This window comes from Carcharhinus amblyrhynchos, chromosome 2 (assembly GCF_965287045.1).
Source record: "Carcharhinus amblyrhynchos chromosome 2, sCarAmb.v2.hapA, whole genome shotgun sequence".
Taxonomy (NCBI): domain Eukaryota; kingdom Metazoa; phylum Chordata; class Chondrichthyes; order Carcharhiniformes; family Carcharhinidae; genus Carcharhinus; species Carcharhinus amblyrhynchos.
In genome coordinates, this window is record NC_137325.1 from 93715619 (window position 1) to 93740546 (window position 24928).

General features: G+C 41.8%; 1 protein-coding gene across 2 annotated transcripts in view; it reads right to left on the bottom strand.

The window, feature by feature from the left end:
* Positions 1-24928, bottom strand: part of LOC145356548 (contactin-associated protein-like 2) — a 1680587-nt gene that overhangs the window by 784656 nt on the left and 871003 nt on the right. For both annotated transcript variants that reach the window (XM_080209322.1, XM_080209313.1), the window contains one exon: positions 19753-19859. In XM_080209322.1, coding sequence (XP_080065448.1) covers positions 19753-19859 — 107 coding nt within the window. The remainder of the gene's footprint in view (positions 1-19752; positions 19860-24928) is intronic.

A 24928-nucleotide genomic window follows, 5' to 3' on the forward strand; every position in this document is an offset into this window, starting at 1 on the left:
TGATCGTCATCACCTTCAGCAGAATCTCTGTTGCATGACTGAACTTCAAGCTTCTCCGCTGATCCTCAATGGGCTATCTATTCTCATTCTATTTTAATTATCTTTAATAAAAACAACAAGGCAGTTACTTTTCTTGATGGTGTTGGCACCTGTGGTAACATTACACTGGTATAGTAATGTGCAAAAGGGTTTCCCTCACTCAGATAAATATTCAACATTTATTCCTCTGCCTCAACAAGCAATAGTAATAGGGCATCCTGATAGTTTGTTGGTACAGAGCTGTTTTTGCAGAATTGATTCAATGGAAGATAAATATTTCATCACTCCAGCTGCATATTTTTTGGACATTCATCATATGCAGCTTTGGTGGCTAGGCAAGTATTTATTGTTCATCCATAATTGCCCTTGAGATGCTGATGGTGAGCATCCTGAATTGCTAAAGTGGGTATGGTGAAGGAAACCCACACTGCTGTTAGATAGGCAAATCTTGGATTTTGATGATAAGGGAATGGCGACATAAACTGAAGTCAGAATAGTGTGCAAAATGTAAGTTTCCTAAATTTGATGATGCCTTGCACCTGCTGCCAAGTTACAGTTTATAGATTTGAAAGGTGATAACGAAGGGGCCCTGGTGTATTGCTGTAGTGCATCTTGTAGATGGTGTACACTGCAACTAGGTTTGCCAGCAATGGAGGGAGTGGAATGTTAAAGGTGATGTGTCGGGTGCTAATCAAGCAGGCTACTTTGTAATAGATGGTGGCAAGTTTCTTCAGTGTTATTGGAGCTTCAGTCATCCAGGCAAATGGAGAGTATTTTATCACAGTCCTTCTTTGTACCTTGTGGATGGTGCACAGGCTTTGTGAAGTCAGGAGCTGAAGCTATCATCTCATCACATAATCTCCAGACTCTGACCTACTCTCGTAGCCACAGTATTTTTTATACATTCATGAGATGTGAGCAGTGTTGATTATGCCAGCATTTATTGCCCATCCCTGGTATTTATGGTCTGGTTATGTTTCTCGTCAATGTAAATGTTAAAGTTTATTTATCAGTCACAAGTCAGGATTACATTAACACTGCAATGAAGTTACTGTGAAATTCCCCTAGTCGCCACACTCCAGCACCTGTTTGGGTCAATGCACCTAACCAGCATGTCTTTCAAATAGTGGAAGGAAACCGGATCATCCGGAGGAAACCCACGCAGACACAGGGAGTATGTGCAAACTCCACACACACACTGACCCAGGCTGGGAATTAAACCCAGGTCCCTGGCGCTGTGAGGCAGCAATGCTAACCATTGTGCCACCATGCAGCCCGCAGTATCGACCCCCCAGAATATTGATAGTCAGGGATTTAATGGTTGTAATGCCACTGAATGTCAAGGCAGGTATTTAGGTTCCTCTTGGTGAAAATAGTCATTGCTAGGCACTTTTGTATGATGCAAATGTTACTTGCCATTTAACAGCCTAAAGTTTTTCTAATTCACACTTTGAGAGAAGGCAATGGCCTCGTGGTATTATCACTAGACAATTAATCCAGAAACTGAGCTAATGTTCTGGGGACCCAGGTTAGAATCCCAACACGGCAGATAATGGAGTTTGAATTCAATAAAAAAATCTAGAATTAAGAATCTACTGATGACCCTGAAACTACTGTTGATCGTCAAAAAAACCCATCTGGTTCACTGATGCCCTTTAAGGAAGAAAATCTGCCGTCCTTAGCTGGTCTGGCCTACATGTGGCTCCAGAGTCACAGCAATGTGGTTGACTCTCAACTACCCTCGGCAACTAGAGATGAGCAATAAATGCTGACCAGCCAGCAATGCCCCATGTCCCACAAATGAATAAAAAACATTTTAAAAAAGCATGAGTGCCATTGGCATGGCCAGCATTTATTGCCAATTCATGAAAGTTGTCCTGATATGTTACTTGCAAACACAAACAGTTTCCTTATCTCAGGAGTTGCAAATGGAGCTGAACATTGTACGAGCATCGGTAAACATGCCTACCTTCCATCATTTTACTCATCAAGAAGAGGCTGATGGGGCAATAGTTTTCTAGGACTGGCTTGCTCTGCTTTTTATGGAAAGAGTGTTGCTCAGCAATTTTCAACTTTGCTCAGTGGATACAAGTGTTACAGAGAAAAAAGAACAAAGAAAATTACAGCACAGGAACAGGCCCTTTGGCCCGCGAAACCTGTAGCGACCATGTTGCCCGACTTAACTAAAACTCCCTACCCTTTCGGGGACCATATCCTTCTATTCCCATCTCATTCATGTACTTGTCAAGATGCCCCTTAAAAGTCACTACTGTATCTGCTTCCACTACCTCCCGCCCACACTACCTACCTACCACACTCTGTGTAAAAAATCTGCCTCGTACATCTCTTTTAAACCTTGCCCCTCACGCCTTAAATCTATGCCCCCTAGTAATTGACTCTTTCACCCTAGGAAAAAGCTTCTGACTATCCACTCTGTCCATACCTCTCATAATCTCGTAGACTTCTATCAGGTCTCCCCTCAACCTCCAGTGAGAACAAACAAAGTTTCTCCAACCTCTCCTCATAGCTAATGCCCTCCATACCATCCTAGTAAACAGGCTGGTAAATCTTTTCTGTATCCTCTCCAAAGCTTCCACATCCTTCTGATAGTGTGGCGACTCGAACTGAACACTATTCCAAGTGCGACCTAAGGTTCTATAAAGCTGCAACATGACTTGCCAATTTTTAAACTCATTCCCCCAGCTGATGAAGGCAAGCATGCCGTATGCCTTTTTGACTACCTTCTCCACCTGCATTGCCATTTTCAATTACCTGTGTACCTATACACCCAGATCCTTTTGCCTATCAATACTCTTAAGGGTTCTGCCATTTACTGTATATTTCCTGTCTGTATTAGACCTTCCAAAATGCATTATCTCAAATTTGTCCAGATTAAACTCCATCTGCCATCTCTCCGCGCAAGTCTCCAACTGATCTATATCCTGCTGTATCCTCTGATGGTCCTCATCGCTATCCGCAAATCCACCAATCTTTGTGTCGTCCGTAAACTTATTAATCAATCCAGTTACATTTGTTGCAGCGAGAATAGCCCAATAAAAGGCAGGTCCTTGATGAAGCAGCTGAAGACTGGTTGGCCTAGGACACAAACCTGAGGAACTCCTGCAGTGATATCCTGGGGTTGGAAGAATTAGCCCACAACAAATACAATCACTTTATTGTGTGCGAGATATAATTCCAGTCACTGAAGAATCTTCATTGCAACTCCCATTGACTCCAGAATGGACTTGTTCTGCTTTTATGGGCAGAGCATTCCTCAGTAATTTTCAACTTTGCTGAGTCGATACCAGTGTTGTACATATATTGGAACACATTGGCAAGAAACATGGCAAGCTCTGTTGTACAAATCTTCAGCTCTTCAGCACAAGCCTCCAGAGAGATTTACAAAATCTCGTCAAATGGGCTAATAAATGGGGAATGAAATTTAATGTAGAGAAATGTAACATATCGTGAATCAGCAATACTTGATGTTCATTGGAAATCATTTACACAATACATGATTCTCCCGTTGAGATTACTAAAGAATGTCATTACTTAGGAACCCACAATCAAAATAATTTATAGTGTGATGTACAAAGTCATTCTGCAGTATCCAAGGAGTTGAAAATGCTTGGGTTTATGAAACACAATTTCCATCACTTTTCATAGAACATAGAACAGTACAGCACAGTACAGGCCCTTCGACCCTCAATGTTGTGCCGAGCTATGTCCGAACCCAAGATCAAGCTATCCCACTCCCTATCATTCTGGTGCGTTCCATGTGCCTATCCAATAACTGCTTAAAAGTTTCTAAAATGTCTGACTCCATTATCACAGCAGGCAGTGCATTCCACACCACAACCACTCTCTGAGTAAAGAAGCTACCTCGGACATCACTCCGATATCACCCACCATGAACCTTATAGTTATGCCCCTTAGTAACAGCTACATCCACCTGAGGAAATAGTCTCTGAACGTCCACTCTATCTATCTATCCTCCTCCTCATCTTATAAACCTCTATTAAGTCACCTCTCATCCTCCTCCGCTCTAAAGAGAAAAGCCCCAGCTCCTTCAACATAGAACCCTACAGTGCAGAAACAGGCCCTTCGGCCCATCGAGTCTGCACCGACCACAATCCCACCCAGGCCCTACCCCCACCCACCACATATCCCTACCCCCCGCGCCATATCCCGACACCCCCCCCCTCACATATCCCAACACATTTACTCGCTAATCCCTCTAACCTACACAACCAAGGACACTAAGGGGCAATTTTAGCATGGCCAATCAACCTAACCCGCACATCTTTGGACTGTGGGAGGAAACCGGAGCACCCGGAGAAAACCCACGCAGACACGAGGAGAATGTGCAAACTCCACACAGACAGTGACCCGAGCCAGGAATTGAACCCAGGTCCCTGGAGCTGTGAAGCAGCAATGCTAACCACTGTGCTACCGTGCCTCCTTTCCTCACAAGACCTATCCTCCAAACCAGGCAACATCCTGGTAAATCTCCTCTGCACTCTCTAAAATGCTTCCACATCCTTCTTATAGTGAGGTGGCCAGAACTGCACACAATATTCCAAATGTGGTCTCACCAAGGTCCTGTATAGTTGCAGGATAACCCCATGGCTCTTAAACTCAAACTCCGTGTTAATAAACGCTAACACACTATAAGCCTTCTTCACGGCTCTATCCAGTTGAGTGGCAACTTTCAGAGGTCTGTGGATATGAAGCCCAAGATCTCTGTCCCTCCACATTCCTCAGAATCCTGCCGTTGACCCTGTAATCCGCATTCAAGTTTGTCCTACCAAAATAAATCACCTTGCACTTATCATGGTCAAACTTCATCTGCCACTTTTCGGCCCAGCTCTGCATCCTATCAATGTCTCTTTGCAGCCTACAAAAGCCCTCCACCTCATCCACTCCTTGGTATCAACAGCAAATTTACTAATCCACCCTTCAGCCACCTCTTCCAAGTCATTGATAAAAATCACAATAGCAGAAGACCCAGCACTGACCCCTGTGGTACACCACTAGTAACTGGCCTCCAGTCTGAAAATTTTTCCTCCACCATCACCCTCTGTCTTCTACGAGATAGCCAGTTACTTATCCAATCGGCCAAATTTCCTTCTATCCCACACCTCCTTACTTTCTTCATGAGCTGACCATGGGGAATCTTATCAAACACTTTACTAAAATCCATGTATACGACATCAACTGCTCTACCTTCATCTAAACACTTGGTTATCTCCTCAAAGAATTCAATCAAATTTGTGAGGCAAGACTCATCCCTCACGAATCCATGCTGACTATCCTGGATTAAGCTGCATCTTTCCAAATGGTCATAAATCCTATCCCTCAGGACCTTTTCCATTAACTTACCGACCAGCGAAGTAAGACTAACTGGCCTATAATTATCAGGGTCATTCCTATTTCCTTTCTTGAAGAGAGGAACAACATTTGCCACCCTCCAGTCCTCTGGCACAATCCCTGTGGACAGTAAGGACCCAAAGATCAAAGCTAAAGACTCCACAGTCTCATCCCTTGTCTTTTAAAGTATCCTAGGATATATCCCATCTGGCCCAGGGACTTATCAACCTTCAGGTTTTTCAAAATTGCTAATACAGCTTCTCTCAGACCATCTATCTCTTCCATCCTATCAGCCAGTATCACACACACATCCTCAAAAATATGGCCTCTCTCCTTAGTGAACACTGAAGAAAAGTGTTCATTCAATGCCTCACCTATCTCTTCTGACTCCATGCACAAGTTCCCACTACTATCCTTGATCGGCCCTAACCTCACCCTGGGCATTCTTTTATTTCTCTCATAGAGTAAAAAGCCTTGGGGTTTTCCTTGATCTGACCCACCAAGGATTTCTCATGCCCCCTTCTAGCTCTCCTAAGCCCTTTTTTAAAACTCATTCCTAGCTACCTTATAATCCTCAAGCGACCCAACTGAGCCTTGTTTTCTCATCTTTACATACGCTTCTTTTTCCCTCTTGACAAGACATTCAACCTCCTTTGTGAACCATGGTTCCCTCACTCGGCCATTTCCTCCCTGCCTGACAGGGACATATCTATCAAGGACACGCTGTATTTGTTCCTTGAACAAACTCCACTTTTCATTTGTGCCAATACCTGACAGTTACTGTCCCATTTCATGCTCCCTAATTTTTGCCTAATTGCATCATAATTACCCCTGCCCCAATTACAAACCTTGCCCTGCCATGTGACCTTATCCCTCTCCATTGCAATAATGAAAGACACCGAACTGTGATCACCATCTCCAAAGTGCTCTCCCACAAACAAATCTAACACTTGGCCCAGTTCATTACCCAGTACCAAGTCCAATGTGGCCCCACCTCTTGCCAGTTTATCCACATATTGTGTCAGGAAACCCTCTGGCACACACTGTACAAAAAGTGCCCCATCCGAACTATTCGACCTATAAAAAAGTTCCAATCAATATTTGGAAAGTTAAAGTCAACCATAACTACCCTGTGACCTCCACACCAATCCATAATCTGTTTTGCCATTTCCTCCTCCACATCTCTATTACTATTTGGGGGCCTATAGAAAAACTCCTGACAATGTGACCGCTCCTTTCCTATTTCTAACTTCAGCCCATATTACCTCAGTAAGCAGATCCCCCTCAAAATGTCTTTCTGCAACCTTTAAACTGTCCTTGATTAACAATGCTACTTCTCCACCACTTTTACCACCTTCCCTACTCTTACTGAAACGTCTATACCCTGGAACTTCCAACAACCATTCCTGTCCCTGTTCTAACCATGTCTCTGTAATGGCCACAACACCATAGTCCCAGGAAAGGAAATGCTGTAACAGACATTGTTTTGAGTATTGCTGTAAAAAGAGACATACTGGTGAAGCTTTTCATTTTGCAATCATTAGGACCTAATCACAAGAATACCAAACCTCAAAAGGAACAACTGTAGGTCCCACATTTGCAAAACTCAGAACAGTGCGCAACATTAGATATGATTCCATGACTGGCCAACACTCATTAAACAATCCTGATTGTGCAAAGAATTACACTAACATCCAATTTAAGATTATAGTAGGGCTCACAGTGTGGCTCACTTAGTGGCACACAGAACTCTGTCGTTTGTAAACACAAAGACCAAATTTGCATATTTTCAACTAAACATATGTGTGGACGAGTCTTTTCCTTTGTTTATTCCCATGGCAATGCCTCTATCAATTTGTTCATCTCCATGGCAATGCCTCTATCAATCACAGTCCATTTGGCAACCAATCAGAACTCTCTTCCTACACAGTGGAAATTGAGATTTGGTATCCTTGCGATACTGTCCTGATGAATGCCAAATCAAAAGCTTTGACCATATGTCTCTTTTTTCAACAATGCTCAAGTTCTGAACCAGCAAGCAGCATTAGTTACATCACATGTAATACCATGATGTAATGTCAAAGGGCTCAGAAGGAAGATTTCACTGAGGCCTATGGTCAGAACATATTGGAGCCCGATTCCAGTAGAATTTATACACAAATAATGAAGCAAACTATCAACAGTGCAAAACTAACAGTAAAATATATTGACAGCAATCTCTGTTCTATCTATCTAATTTTAATAGCTAAATGTTTCAACACAGTAACAATGTGAGGTTGTGATAATGAACATTCCTGGTGTGAAACATTGCCTGAAGGAAAGTGCAATATTTGATAGCCTGCTGTTACTTTAGGAAGGGAATGCGGCAACACAAGCGATTTTATCCTGCTGTTGCCAACAACAAACTTCTATGATGCATTAAAGTGCATTACTGGTGTACCCTGACTAATCCTTCATTTTTGTGCCAAAGCCTATTTTATTGAAAAATTATTAAATGCTTCTGAATATAATATTCATCAGAATATGTCTTTCAAAATATCATTTTCACAATTCTGCAGTACAACTGTCATTACCTCACAAAGCAAGATTTGAGTATAAAATACAGTTTGTCATTCTTCTAGTTTTGTAAGTATTGCTTTTGCTAGTTTCATTATTCTAAATCATATTCACTGAAAGTCTACATGGAGAAGAGGTTTACCATGTTGCTGAAAGTTTACAGATATGACCATAATGAAGACATATAGCTGTGAAGAAACCAGGGAAATGAGATGAGTTTCGTGATAATGACATGGTCTCTTAAAGTGCATGTCTCTACTCAGAACACTGCATTGCTGAACTTACCTACTGTTTAATCATCATAAAGACAACTTCCGTGAACATCATAAATGTACTTAGCCAACAGACCACTGCAGAATAAGTGCACAAGCATGAATACAAACACCAACACAGCCTCAGAAAAATAGATGTACAAGTCCAAATGTCATCTTTTGTGTACGTCAAATAGGTGCCACTGTGCACAAAAACAGGAAAACAAATATTTTATTGGATATGTATAATTTACATCGGAACTTTTAACCTCCAAATTTGATTTGTCAAAAATCTCGAATACTGTGAACAAGGCAGAGTGGCTCCATTTAGAGTATGATTTGATGTAAATCAGATAAAGGAACTACTTGAAAGTTCACAAACCTAATTCCACTGATCTGTGTCTTGTGTCTCCTGGCAAACCAACTTCCAGTATAATGCTGGATCCTGACTGGACTAGGATGAAGGGACGTCAGAACAGGAATAGGAGTAGACAATTTAGTTCCTCTTGCATGTTCCACCCATTTAATAAGACAATTCCTGATCTGTGATCTAACTCTTATAGACCTTGAATAGGAAACATTTAGAGAGATATAGGCCAAACAGGCAAATAGAACTAGTTCAGTTCAGGAAGCCTGGTCGGCATGGATGATTTGGGCCAAAGGTCCTATTTGCACGCTGCATATCTCTATGACCCAATTTTGCCCCATATTGTTTAATACATTTGGTTATCAAAGGTCTACAAATTTCAACTTTAAAATTAATAGATTTGTCAACAGCTCCCATTTCTGGAAGAAAGGTCCAAAATTCTATTTTGTATGTACATAAAACTCACTTCACAAATTACATCTTATGTGACCGTGACAAAAGTAAACTTTCGTTTTTCACCCTTTGACACAGTTGACCACACCATTCTCCTTTAATATCTCTCCACTGTTGTCTAGCAAGGTGGAACTGCTCTCATGTGGTTCCGTTTGCATTTAGCTAATTGTAGCTAAATAAGTGCTTGCAATGTCTTCCCTTCTTGTCCCCTGATGGTTACCGATGTGTCCCCTAAGGATGAATCCATTCCCTTTTCTTATTCTGAGCTACACGCTGCCCCTTGGTGATATCACCCAAAAGCTGTTTCACATATACGTTGACAACACCCAATTCCACCTCATCGCCACTTCTCTGCACTTCTTCACCATTGCTAAAGTATCAGGCTGCTTATCCAACATGTAGCATTGCATAAGCAGAAATGTCCTCCAATTAATATTGGACAGATGGAAGCCACTGTTTTCAGTTAGCCCTCACTCCAAACTCTGTTCCCTAATTACCAAACAACATCCCTCTCCCTGGCAACAGTCTGAGATTAAGCCATTCTGTTTGCAACCTTTGCATCATATAATCCTGAGCTGAGCTTCCAACTTCATTTTCATGCCATCTCTAAGTCTGCCCTTTCCCACCTCCATAACATCACTCAACTCCTTCACTGTCTCAGTTTATCTGCTGCTGAAGCCTCAACCATGTCTTAGCTGCCCTAGACTCAACTATTCCACATATTGCTATCTTCTCTTACACATTCTATCTTCCATAAACTTGAGGTCATCCAAATGTCTGCTGCTCATACCTTAACTCACAACAAATCCATTTCCTTATCACCCTGTGCTTGTTGACCTACAATGACTCCCAATCTAGCAATGCCTTGATAGTAACATTTTCATCCTGATTTTCAAATCCCTCCATGGCCTTGCTCTTCCCTACCTCTAAGTTCCACCAGCCCCACAAACTTCCAAGACATTGCCATTTCTCTAATTCTGGCTTCTTGTGCATTGCCATTCATAATTGCTCCACCATTGGTAGCTGCAACTTCAGTTGCCTGGATTCCGATCTCTAGAATCCCCCACCTGATCATTCTCATTCCTTCAGTTTCCTCCTTCAAAACACTTCTTCACTTACCTCTTTGACCAAGCTTTTGATCATCTGGCTTACTATCTTTTTATGTTGCTTGGTGTGCTTTGTTATATAATGCTCCTGTGAAAGACCTTGGAATGTTTCATTACATCAAAGTGCTATATAAATAGAAGTTATTGTTGCTGGTCTGAAAGATTTGGTCCTACATTTCAGAGAATGCCTCCTTGTCTTAGATTCTCCAACCAGTTGAAATAGCTTCTCTCCAACAACTCATAGTTCCCATTAATATTTGAAAACGTATTCACTGTTTAATTTTCGGAATTCCAGAGAATACAAATCTAAAGTTTGGCTTACCTCTCCTTGTAATTTGTCCAGGTTTCAGTCTGGTAAATCTACACTGCACTCACTCTAAAACTTGCATGTCCTCACTGTGACGTGGAGTCAGAACTGAACAAAGTACTTCAAGTTTTTGATTTGACTTTATTTATTATTGTCACATGTGTTGGAATATCGTGAAAAGTATTGTTTCTTGCACAGTATACAGACCAAGCACACTGTTCATAGACAAGGAAAGGACAGGGTTCAGAATGTAGTGTTAGTCATAGCCAAGGTGTAGAGAAAGATCAACTTAATATAAGGTAGGCCCATTCAAAAGTTTGATGGTAGCAGGGATGAAGCTGATCTTAGAACATAGAACATAGAACATTACAGCGCAGAACAGGCCCTTCGGCCCACGATGTTGCGCCGACCAGCTTTTAAAAAAAAAACAACACTAACCCACTAATCTAAACCAATCCCATTTCGTCCATAAACCTATCCACAGATCTCTTAAACACCCCCAAACTAGGCGCATTTACAACTGCAGCTGGCAGGGCATTCCAGTCCCTCACCACCCTCTGGGTAAAGAACCTACCCCTGACATCAGTCCTATAACTACCCCCCCTTAATTTAAAGTCGTGCCCCCTCGTGCTAGCTTTCTCCATCCTAGGAAAAAGGCTATCACTATCTACCCTGTCTAAACCTCTAATCATCTTATATGTTTCAATAAGGTCCCCTCTTAGCCGCCTTCTTTCCAGCGAAAACAACCCCAAATCTCTCAGTCTCTCCTCATAGGATCTCCCCTCCATACCAGGCAACATCCTGGTAAACCTCCTCTGCACCCTCTCCAAAGCCTCTACATCCTTCCTGTAATGTGGGGACCAGAACTGCACACAATACTCCAAGTGCGGCCACACCAGAGTTGTGTACAGTTGCATCATGACGCTGCGACTCCTAAATTCAATCCCCCTACCAATAAACGCCAAGACACCGTATGCCTTCTTAACAACCTTATCTACTTGATTCCCTACTTTCAGGGATCTATGTACACATACACCTAGATCCCTCTGCTCCTCCACACTATTCAAAGTCCTCCCGTTAGCCCTATACTCAACACATCTGTTATTCCTACCGAAATGAATTACCTCACACTTCTCCACATTAAACTCCATCCGCCACCTCGCGGCCCAGCTCTGCAACCTTTCTAAGTCACCCTGCAAACTATGACACCCTTCCTCACAATCTACCACACCTCCGACTTTGGTGTCATCAGCAAACTTACTAATCCACCCAACTATACCCTCATCCAGATCATTAATAAAAATTACAAACAGCAGTGGCCCCAAAACAGATCCCTGAGGCACACCACTCGTAACCGAACTCCATGACGAATATTTACCATCAACCACCACCCTCTGTCTCCTATCTGCTAGCCAATTCCTGATCCAATTACCTAGATCACCCCCAATCCCATACATCTGCATTTTCTGCAGAAGCCTACCATGGTGAACCTTATCAAACGCCTTACTAAAATCCATATACACCACGTCAACTGCCTTACCCCTATCCACCTCTTTGGTCACTTTCTCAAAGAACTCGATAAGGTTAGTAAGGCACGACCTACCCGATACAAAACCATGCTGACTGTCTCTAATCAATTCATTACTCTCCAAATAACTATAAATCCTGTCTCTAATAATCCTTTCCAAAACCTTACCCACCACAGAAGTAAGACTCGCCGGTCTATAATTCCCAGGGAAGTCTCTTCTCCCCTTCTTAAACAATGGGACAACATTTGCTGTCCTCCAATCTTCCGGTACTATACCAGAGACCAACGACGACCTGAAGATCAGAGCCAGAGGCTCCGCAATCACCTCTCTTGCCTCCCAGAGAATCCTAGGGTAAATCCCATCCGGACCAGGGGACTTATCTATTTTCAAACCCTCTAAAATATCCAGCACATCCCCCGTATCAACTGCAATACTATCTATTTTACACCCCTGCACCCCAGTGTCCTCCTCAGATACATTCATGTCCCCTTGCGTGAACACCGAAGAGAAATATTGGTTCAACGCCTCTCCAATCTCCTCCGGTTCCACACACAACTTCCCTCTACTTGAATTGGTTGGTACGTGACCTCAGACTTTTGTATATTTTTCCCAATGGAGAAGGTGGAAGAGAGTTTGCCCGGGGTGTATTGGGTCCTTCATTACGCGGGCTGCTTTTCCGAGGTGGTGGTAATTGTAGAAAGAGTCAATGCTTGATGGACTCTGCTTTGTTCACAACCCTTTGTGGTTTATTGGTCTTGGGCAGAGCAGGAGCCATACCAAGGTATGAAACATCTAGAAAGACTTCTTTCCATGGTGCATCTGTAACTGCTGGTGAGAGTCATAGCAGACATGCCAAATGTCCTTAACCTCCTGAGAAAGTCAAAGCGCTGGTGGGTTTTCTTAACTATAGCATCAGCGTGGAGAGACCAGGACAGATTGAAGCTCTTGACCATTTCCTCTCCATCCCCATTGACATAGACAATGGCAGATCAACCACTTTGCTTCCTGAAGCGTAGTGAAGGTATGATCAAACCAGAGTATTGCGTAGCTGTAGCCTAGTCTCTTACCCCCTTATATTCTAGTCCCTCAGCTATAAAGCTCAGCATTTCATTCACCTTTTTAGTTACTTTTTGTACCAGTTTGTGGCATTTTAATGATGCAAAACGACCCTGAGACTCTTTAGATTGTCAATATTTCTAGATTTTCACCAATTAAAAAGTACACTGACTTACTCTTTCTCAGGTCCAAATTGGATGATCTTACATGAACTCCAGAACAAGAAGTCTTTTTGGGCAGCTCAATTTCTTGGGCTAGACTTGCTGTCATTTGCTTCATTAGGGGAAGTTGGAAGCTCGGGGGCAAAATCTCCTAATCTAGAGTATAAATTGAAAGACGGGAGTGGAAATGCGAGTGATTTCTGTTACATATTTTTATTTATTCCAATTGGCTCACTGGAACTCTGCTGCATTAATGCATGCATCAGAAATGATGGGTGACACAGTGGTTTGCACCACTGCCTCATAACGACAGAGACCTGGGTTCAATTCTGGTGACTGTGCGGAGTTTGTATGTTCTCCCCATGTCTGCATGGTTTCCTCCGGGTGCTCCGGTTTCCTCCCATGGACCAAAGAGGTGCAGGTTAGGTGGACTGACCAAGGTAAATGTGCAGTGTTATGGGGATAGGGTACAGTGGACCTGGATGGGATGCTCTTTTGGAGATATGGTACGGACTTGATGGACTGAATGGCCTACTGCACCATGGGGATTCTATGATTCTAATAGACCTCATTTGTGAAGACTATTAAGAAGCTAGGAGAAGTATTTAGTTGCTTTGGATTTCCTGAACAGCTATCAAGCGAAAATGGACTCGACTTGTCTCACTGGAATTTGAGAACTTCCTACAAGAAAATGGTATTCAACATATTATTTCCCCACTGTATCACTAATGGACCAGCAGAACACTTCTTTCAAGTCCTAAAAGACACTTTGAAAGTAATCAAGGAAGAAAGGTCACAAAGCAAACGCCTTAACGAATTCTTGCTGGTCTATCTAGCACGCATCCCACAACCAAGACTTCTCCTGCTTTATTCATGAAAAATAGGCAGCTGTATTCTGAATTTAATCTTTTAAGATTTTCAAAAATGAAGGACATAATGCGACAGCCACAACAAGCACAAAAGGAATTGTGGGAAAGCAAGGCAATACACAGTTTTCCACCATTAACAAGGGGCTGAGAACTCCACAGGGGAGAACTGGGTTCCTGCGCACTGAGCTTGTGCAGACTGGACTTGTTGTCTTACACTGTCTAGACCAAAGATGACATTACCTGGAGGAGACATGCAGATCAATTATTGGCTGGAAGGAAAGGTCTGCCAAATCTGGAGCCTGTTAAAATTTCAGGACAGGATTACAAAGTCCTGACTTGGACCTTCCTTCAACCTCAGCACTATCGGGCACCAATGAGAAAAGCAACACTTCATCTTTTGTTCTGATGCAGAGATAACTTCTAGTTCATATGTTAATGCTGGTCAAACAAACCACCAATGATGTCAGTGGAAAGACAGAAGTACCAGAGATTCAACAACAACTGTTCCAACAGCAATGATCTCCTGATTGACTTATTAATAGAGGCTAACTTATTGACTACTGTTCATGTTGAAATGGTTTTGAATTTGTTTGAGGACATTCAATTTAGGGGCGAAGAAAATGTTATGTATTTGTATTTATTCCTATTGGCTCACTGGAGCTCTGCTGCATTAATGTACAGACTGGAAATGAGGTAACAAATCTAGCATGCAAACAGAAAGAGAAGCAGCAGCAATGGAAGAGTTCACACACCATTAATAAAGCTTTATTCATTTTTAACCAAATTCTGTCTTGCATATCACATCTCCAATACACAATAAAACTATATGTGATCTCATGCTGATCAGCTCATTAGATATGCACGTGTGAAGAACCTTACATTGGCTGGGCAGGATACTGACACCCCCACCATTCCCTTCTCAGCTGGACTGCAGCTGGTAGAAATGCAGGTTTGTTTGAAGCTGACATCATGCATGCCCGTGGTCATTTGTGGTCAGATTGCAGTGGTCCATTCTTACAAACTATCTCTCTGACCCTGAGTATTTCAACCCTGCAGCAAGCATCAGTTTTCCCCGGTCACTCCTTAGTCCACCATGGGGAAATCCATCTCAGAACACGACAAATGATTTCTCCTCACATTTCTACATCCATGTGCATGAAGACTGCAGTGTTGTCCAGGGTAATAAAAGTCATATTTGCACCTGCTCCCTCATAAGTTATTGGGCTTCTCTCTATCACCCCAAATTGTGCGGAGGGTGTGGAGAGTCTGCAGAAGGATCTAGATAGGCTGGGCGAATGGGCCAGGAAATGGCAAATGGAATTTAATGTTGGCAAGTGTGAGGTGGTCCACTTTGGTAGGAAGAATGGTAGGAAGGACTATTACTTACGTGGCGAAAAACTGCAGCAGGCGACGGTGCAGAGGGACCTCGGGGTCCTTGTGCATGAATCGCAAAAACCCAGCTTGCAGGTGCAGCAGGTGGTCAGGAAGGCGAATGGGATGCTGGCCTTCATAGCGAGGGGGATTGAATATAAAAGTAGGGAGGTCTTGCTGCAGCTGTATAGGGCATTGGCGAGGCCGCAGCTGGAGTACTGTGTGCAGTTTTGGGCGCCGCACCTGCGCAAGGATATTTTGGCCCTGGAGGGAGTGCAGAGGAGGTTTACTAGGCTGATACCGGAGTTGAGGGGATTGAGCTATGAGGAGAGGCTGAATAAACTAGGCTTGTACTCGTTAGAGTTTAGAAGAATGAGGGGAGATCTCATTGAGACGTATAAGATGATGAATGGGATGGATAGGATAGAGGTGGAGAGACTCTTCCCGCTCAAAAAAGACAGTAGGACTAGGGGGCACAGCCTCAAGATAAAGGGGAGGCGGTTTAGAACAGAGTTGAGGAGGAACTTCTTCACTCAAAGGGTGGTGAATCTCTGGAATTCTCTGCCCGTTGAAGTGGTGGAGGCTGCCTCGCTAAATATTTTTAAGAAGCGGGTTGATGGGTTTTTGATAAGAGAAGGGATTAAGGGTTATGGGGAGAGGGCGGGAAAGTGGAACTGAGCCACGACAGATCAGTCATGATCTTATTGAATGGCGGGGCAGGCTCGAAGGGCTAGATGGCCTACTCCTGCTCCTATTTCTTATGTTCTTATGTTCTTATGACATATTCAGGAGACCCTTGCCTTGTCATCAAAGACATGCCACCCATCCCATTAACATCCATGATCATCTACTTCATACCCTTGGGGTACTAAACCGATACATTGTTATTGCCCCCCCCCCACCCCCCCACCCCCCCCCACCCCCCCCCCTCACCCCCCACCACCCCCCACCCCCCACCCCCCCCCCCACCCCCCCACCCCCCCCCTCACCCCCCACCACCCCCCACCCCCACCCCCCCCCCACCCCCCCCCCCACCCCCACCACCCCCCACCCCCCACCCCCACCCCCCCCCCACACCCCCCCACCCCCCCCCCACACACACAACTGTACAAAACCATCCCCAAACCCCTGCTCCCCTCCCTCCCATCATTTCCCCCACAGCCCTGGGCAACCTGAACTGCCCTTCAATGAGCAGTATGCCACAGGGATCAGTGCTGGGGCCTCAACTGTTTACAGTTGATACAAATGATTTGTAGGAAGGAATTGAAGGAATGGTTGCCAAATTTGCTGATGACAAAAAGATTGGTAGGAAAGTAATTTATGAAGGAGACATAAGGAGGCTACAAAGCATTATAGATAGGTTAAGAGAGTGGAAAAGTTCTGTCAAATGGAGTATAATGGAGGAAAATGTGTAATTGTCCATTTTGGCAAGAAGAATACAAAATAAGCATATTATCTAAATGATAAAAGCCAATTGTTGCGGATACTGGAATTGGAAACCAAAAGAGAAAATGCTGGAAAATCTCAGCTGGTCTGGCAGCATCTATAAGGAGAGAAAAGAGCTGACGTTGAGTCCAGATGGCCCTTAGTAAAAGCTATCATCTAAATGGTCAGAGATTGCAGGGCTCAGAGTTGGAAAGGGACCTGTCCAGTGCATGGATCGCAAACGACTAGTATGCAGGTACAGCAAGTAACTGGGAAGGCTAATAGAAGGATCCCATTAATTGCAAGGGGGATTGAATGGAAAAGTAGGGAGGTTATGCTTCAATTATACAGGGCACCGATGAGACCACATTTGGAATACTCTGTACAGTATTGATCACCAAAATTGGCCACCCATTTAAAATAGAGATGAGGCAATTTTTTAACTCTGAGGGTTGAGAGTCTTTGGTACTCCCTTCCTGTAAAGATGGTGAAAGCAGAGTCACTGAATATTTTTAAAGCAGAGATGGATAGATTCTTGGTAAACAAGGGAGTGATAGGATATTCAGGGTTGGTAGAATGCAGGTTACTATCTGATCAGCCACGATTTTATTAAATGGTGGAGCAGGCTAAAGGAGCTGAATGGCCTACTTTTGCTCCTTGTTCATAAGCGCAGTGCAGACGTTATTGCAAGTCCCAATTTAGCTGGGATCTCAATGTTATGAGATCCATGAATCAAAGAGCAAATCCATTGTTATGTGGGCTTAATGATAGAGAGGTGAAGCCACCTGAGCATGATTCCATGATGTCCCTTTAATCGTCCAATTGTATTCACCTTTATCTCCACTCCCCAGAAGAGCCTCCTCCCACTGTGAATATTCATATGTAGAGAACAACTGTGCTGTGATGAACAGCCCTCTATTACCCTCAAAACCAGCCCTTCCCCCACCATTATCTTTGAACACATAATCATCACACTCTATATACCTTTCGCCACAGTGAGCCTATAATGGTTAGCATCCCCATAACCATCCTGACTCTGGCCCTTCCCATTATTTACGCCACTTGTTTATCTTTTTCTGTGACACCCCAGTGAGATCATCCACTACCCAACCATGATCCTGGCCCTGCCACCCTATGGCATCCCATCATCCCCACTCATTCACATCTGCTGCCCAGTGACTTCAGTTCAACCCCTAAGACCTCGCTGTACAGCACTGACCCCATCCTCTAGGACCATCTCTTTCCCACTTTTCTCTTTCTGGAAACCAAAACGTCACACCCAACATGCAAGGCTCTTACCTCCTTCCAACATCAGTGCACCTTTGTCTTCCTTCCATGATTGTTCTTGCCTTCAACTCCCTCTCTGCCTCAGCCACCGTCCTTGCCTCACCTTGCCTAACTGAACAATAGAGCCCAAAGAGGAAAAAGAGAGTGGCTGGCTACTCACTCTTACTCCTGCTGCACATTAGTTTTTAATATGGAAGCTTAATTCCAAAGGTATGTATTGCTTGCTCACTGATAACTTAATTTGGAAGGGGAACTTTTAATCTGCATGCATGACATGCAGATTCATGCAAATATACTTCCCACCACTTGCTGTCAGGAAGCTTGGCACACCTTAGAAATGTCCCTGAACTTAAATTGTATAAATTCAACCCACTGTTGGGAAGCTAATTTTTGGCTTCCCACTCAATCAAGGTCCTCTGGGAGCAGCATACGATTCTGCCCCCTGTTGCCTTCTCATGGATCAACTTTAGTTGCATGCAGGTCTGAAGCAGACTCAAAACATTAACTGTTTCTCATTCCGGAGATGCCGTCAGACCTGGGTTTTTCCAGCATTTTCTGATTTTATTTTACAATCGAACTTGCTTGAGAATGAAGGAATTACTTTTGATATTTCTAAAATAAATGGATAGTAAATGCAATTCTTTGTACCCGATAATGCAATTTAACACTCAAATATGGGATCGGAAACTGACTGCAACTCAAATTTAATGTTTGTTTCAAGTTTACATTTCAAAGATTCCACTTAATAAAAATCATATATATATTTGTTACTGACTAATTTTGCAAACTAATTGTGAAGCAACTAATATATATTAACTCTACTGATATAGAATTTTATTCAGTTCTAGGTTCATTGCGTGGCAAAAAGTTGATTAATCTACATTAAGTGAATTCCTCAATTGAATTGTGAGTTCTCAACGTCTTTTATGCTCTTTGTCAATCTTAAATTTTAACACATTTTCAGAGAATTAGATTGAGAATTCTTTCAAAAGCACACTTAATACCAACTCTAAAATTGCCTAATGCCATTTTATCAGTGACTGAACCATGTGACATGAGTGCTTGCAAGGTTGCTGGGCTATGATGATATTATGCTGAAGCTCATTCTGAAAAGTATGGCTTTGTAATATGTCTCACATCATGGCAGATAAAATCTTGCACTCTGAACTTATACAAACACCAGTGAAAAGCTTTGCCAAGCACTCTATGGTGGTACTAACCCTTAAGTGAATCTCAATTCAGAATAGTAATGGTCAGGAAGACGCAAGACAGCTCACATCATTTCAGTATGCTTCTTCTTCAGTCTGCAGCTCATATTGGTCAGTCAATTAGAATTCCTTATGTGGTAAGAGGGGTATTTTAAAAGCTAATTATATTTTAAGTTATTTACTTTTGGAATAGTTTCCCTATATTTGAAGAACTTGGTTGTTAATAATTTGCAGTTTCTTCCTTTGCTGTAAAACGTTAGGGGTTTCCTTAGTCATGGTTTGACATGCAAGATAATTGTATTTTCATGACCTCAATGACTTTTACACTAGCATAGCAAACTTCATGCACCTGTTTCAACAGAGAATTGCAATGGGTAAAAATAGGTCATCTACTCACAGTTGTGACATGTTGCCCCAGAATATCCTGTTCCCTCACAGTTGCATTTAAAGCTATCCCAGGTTTGCGTGCATCTTCCTCCATGCTCACAGTGATTTGGTAAGCATCTGTCAGAAGGCAATGCAGAAACGTCTAAGGTACTGATTCAATTAGGGACAAAAAGTTCAAGTCTGCTGGATGCAAAAATATACAGGCACAACATTTTGGAAGTCAAACTCATCAGGATATTAGTTAACATTTCTACAGCAATTAATCCTTGTTGCACAATTGACTTAGATTAATTATCAATGTAATGAAAACAAATTGAATATTTAATAAGATAGGAAATGACAAAAGTAAAAAATGAGATTTAGGAAATAATAAAGATGGCAAAAATGCTTTGCATAATAATACATTTTATGAACGCATTTGACTTACAAATAATTGTTTTCTGTTGTAGGGAGTTAAAACATAGAATCTTGGAAGAAATATATATATGCTGACACAAAATGTGAAACATATGCAATAAAATGCATTAAAATATTGAACAATGAAATACTGGTGATTACAGCAAAATAAAAGTGACATCTAAATTTTTCAGCACATCAATCATCACTCGCCATCGTATCTTCAGCTATTTCCATAAATTACATTTCAAAATGCATGTTTCTCTATTTTTATTCAGAAAAAAATTGCTGCATACTCTCAAAAATCCACATCACAATATTTAGAATAAAAGATGCAGAAGTATGCTTCAAAGTTCTTCAAATGACTCTTTAGATTCTCATGGTATTTTTTCTGCACCTGCTATATTTTATCAGCTATGATGCCGAAAGAATTTAAAGAAATTTACAAATAAAGAATATAGAAATCACTGTTGATGATATAACCAGGAAAATGCTGAACACATTTGTAGGCAAGTTTCCTTTCAAATACAGGCGCTAATCCATTTATTTTCAAAATCATCCACTTAAAAGGCAAATAAAACAAAGGAACAGGCCCTTCAGCCCACCAAGCCTGCAAAAGCCAGGACACACTATAACATGAGTTCCACTGAGCTCCATTGGAAGCCAGTGTGTCTATAATGATTGGTATGCCAAATGAGTTGAAGCATACCAGCCTTTGCATTGGCAAGATGAGCTTCCTTGGTGTTGTGTACACTAGGAAAGAAGTATGAACCTCAAAGAAAATTACATTTAAGAACAGATACTTGACCTGCTCTGGGGGAATTGGTGTTGGAGGGCACTGAAAGGATCTTGCCTATGGATTTTGTGTAGGCTATTTAACCCCTCAGGCCTATTCCACGGTTCAATGAAATCATGGCTGATCTGTAACTTAACCCCAATTCCCTGTAGATATCAAATAGCCAACAAACTCAGAGTTAAATTTACATTTTATCTTCTAGCATTCGTGGGACCCAAGAGTTAGATAGAACATAGAACATAGAACATAGAACATAGAACACTACAGCACAAACAGGCCCTTCGGCCCACAAGTTGCGCCGATCACATCACCTACCAACCTACAGACCTATCTATAACCCTCAATCTCATTAAACCCCATATACTCATCCAGAAGTCTTTTAAAAGACCCCAGCGAGTTCGCCTCCACCACCACTGACGGCAGCCGATTCCATTCACTCACCACCCTCTGAGTGAAAAACTTACCCCTAACATCACTTCTGAACCGCCCTCCCCGCACCTTAAATCTGTGTCCTCTCGTAGCGACCATTTCAAACCGGGGAAATAGCCTCTGAGAGTCCACCCTATCTATTCCTCTCAACATTTTGTAAACTTCTATCAGGTCGCCTCTCAACCTTCGTCTCTCCAGGGAAAAGAGTCCCAGCTCCCTCAACCTAACTTCATAAGGCATGCCTCCCAGTCCAGGCAACATCCTTGTAAATCTCCTCTGCACCCTTTCAATAGCTTCTACATCTTTCCTATAGTGAGGCGACCAGAACTGCGCACAATACTCCAAATGAGGCCTGACAAGGGTCTTATAAAGTTCCAGCATTACCTCCCGACTCCTAAACTCAATCCCTCGATTAATGAAGGCCAGTACACCATACGCCTTCTTGACCACCTCCTCCACCTGCGAGGATGATGATGAAAAATCTGAAGGTGGCAATGGTTGAGCCACAATTAGCATATTACATGCAGTTCTGTATGCTAGAAAGGGTATTAAATCTATAGACCATATGCAGCATTGACTCATTGGAATATTGTCAAGGGTGGGAAATTATAATTATGGTGAAGGGTGTGATGCTGGATTATTTCAACTAGAACAGGTTATGCAAAAACAGAGTGATTCATCTTGGCCTCCTGTTGAGATTCCGAATATCACAGGTGCATATTTTGAATAAATTTGATGCGCTCCATGTGATATCCATAAATGGCTGAGTGCATTAGATACTGCAAAGGCCATGTATTTTGACAACATCCTGGCTATATTGCTGAAGATTTGTGCCCCAGAGCTACCCATGTCGTTCACTTCACTGTTCCATGACAATACAATCATCTTTACAACAATATGCAAAATTGTCCAGGCATATTCTGTTCACTAAAAGCAGGAAAAATCTAACCTAGTCAATTATTGTCACATCATTCTATTGTCAATCATTAGCAAAGAAATTTACAGTGATATCAAGCAAAAACTGCTCAGCAGTAACCTGGTCAGCAAAACTCAGTTTGGGTTCACCAAGAGCATTCAGGTAAAGATTTAATTACCACCTTGTTCCAAACAAGAACCAAAGGGGTGAATTCCAGAGTTGAGTGAGAGTGACTGCCCTTGTCATCATTTGACAGACTTTGAGATCAAGGACCCTCATCAAATTAACAGAACTCTCCTCAGTTTTTAGACATCTCAACACAAAAGAAGGTAGTTGTGTTTGCTGGAGGTTAACCATCTAAGCCCCAGGCCATCATTGTAGGAGTTCTTCAGAACACTGCTCAAAGCTCAACCGTCTACAGCTGCTTTATCATAAAGTTAGAAGTGGGAATACTCTCATTATTCCAGCGTTTAGTTCCATTTGAAACTCTTCAGGGAATGAAGAAATCCATGCCTCCATGTAACAAGACCTGAACAACATTCAGGCTTGGGTTGATAGCGGCAAGTTTCATACTACTCAAGTGTTAGGAAAAGATCATACCCAACAAAAGATCATTTATCTTCCTTGATATTTAATGGCATTAACATTTCTGGATCCCCACATGTCTGGTCCAATTAAGCTTTTGGCCAATGTTGATTCCCAGGATATTGATGGTGGAGATTCAGAGGTAGCAATTCAGACAAAAATAAATTTCTTGCAGAATGTTCTGATATTTCACGGAAAGTGCATAAACTTGAGAATAATTTCATTTCCGTGACAGGAGACAATGACAACCAACAAGAAATTGTTATGAAACATCAGCAGCATGGGGTATCCTTTATCATGCAACATTACTGTGTTTAATGATTTGAAACCCATCTAATTCATTCACTTGTTTAAGTGCTGAATATTTAAATTATTGCAGATCATTTGTATGCCATTTATTTCTGAATCCGTTAACGGTATTTTTCTTTAACTTCTAATGTCTGTTATGAAATCCCAGGATAAATTGCCCTATTTGTACTATTTCTCAAGAATGTCATGTTGAAACTTTAAGCATTTTAAGTGAGTTGTGATATAGGGTATAAACCATTTGATTCAAGATGGCACCGGAGCTTGGCGACGACTTCTTGCAAGTTGTGCCAAGCATACCCTCCAATTTTTCATTTTACTCTTGTTCTATGCTTCTTAAACTCTATGCTAACTCTTATAAACTAACAATGCACTCTTAAGTTGATCATTCTCTACATTCTAGCCATGACTGTAACACTACATTCTGCACTCTCTCCTTTCTTTCGCCATGAATGGTATGCTTTGACTGTATAGCATGCAGGAAACAAGACTTTTCACTGTATACCAATAATGTGACAATAATAAATCAAGTCAAGTCAAAAAAGAGAGGCATGCGCCCCCTAAGTTTCAAATGATTGCATCTTTCATCATTTAGGGTTACATTTCTTTCCTGAGATGCAATCTGAGTGCTGCATATTCCAAGTTTATAATTCCTGAAAATGACTATTGCAAAATTCAAGTGTGACTGGGGAAGAGCAAACAAGTGAACACTTTAATTTTATATGACAGATGGATGCATATTAAAAGGATTTCCATTTTTTGATGAGTTTTAATCAACTGCTTGACATTCAGAAACAATGAAACAGTGCACCTGTGTTTAATTTAAATATCTGATAGATTTGTACAACTGGCTCACCTTTAAAACAAAGGATAGAAAACATTTTGGGAACTCCATTTTTAAAAAAAATCCACATATCTATACTAATCTTGGATTTGGTAGCATTTGACATAGAATTTGCAATAATTTACAAGTCATTTTGTAATTCATGTCTAAGTATTACTTTCTTTTCATCATAATCTCTTTTAATTTACATAATGTTCAAAAAAGTATGTTGTGCGTTACAAATGTCAAATTTGAATAAATACCATAAGGAACACTTCAGAAGAGTCCATTGATTTTTAGAAAATCTAATGGCACACAAACTGGGTTTCATAAATGCAAACTTGAATGCTAAACTGCAATTTCAATTGTAATATTTATATATACTGTAATTAGAAATATTTCATATCCTGAGCTTTCATGAATGTATTCAGCAACATTGGCTTTTTAAATCCTCTTTTATTGCACAAACATAATAATTCGTTCCAAGCCATATAAACACAGCAGTTATTGTGTAAAGTATCATTGGAGTCTTATTTGTCACACTGGATGTTTTTCATGATATTCTCGAAGGCAAATAAATTCACCAACCATTCTTTACACGAACTTTTACCCCACAAAGTAAACCACACTAAATTGGAAAGTGACTGGGATATCTACCTCTTTCAGGAATTATCAGGATACAGCACACACAATTTCCTCCTGCACCATTTAAACAGGTCATTTTCAATTACCTTGATTACAGGGGCATTTAATGTATGTTTCACTTTGAGGGTCACCCTCAACTGAAGGGTTTGCTAGTGGAGGGGTGAGGATTAAAATCATGACTAATGATGCCAATGTGGAGGCCTGAGACCAAGGGGGAGAGCAGCTACAATGAAGCCTACACTGCAACCACAAACGTGATCGAGCAGTGCATAGGCCTTCTGAAGCTACGA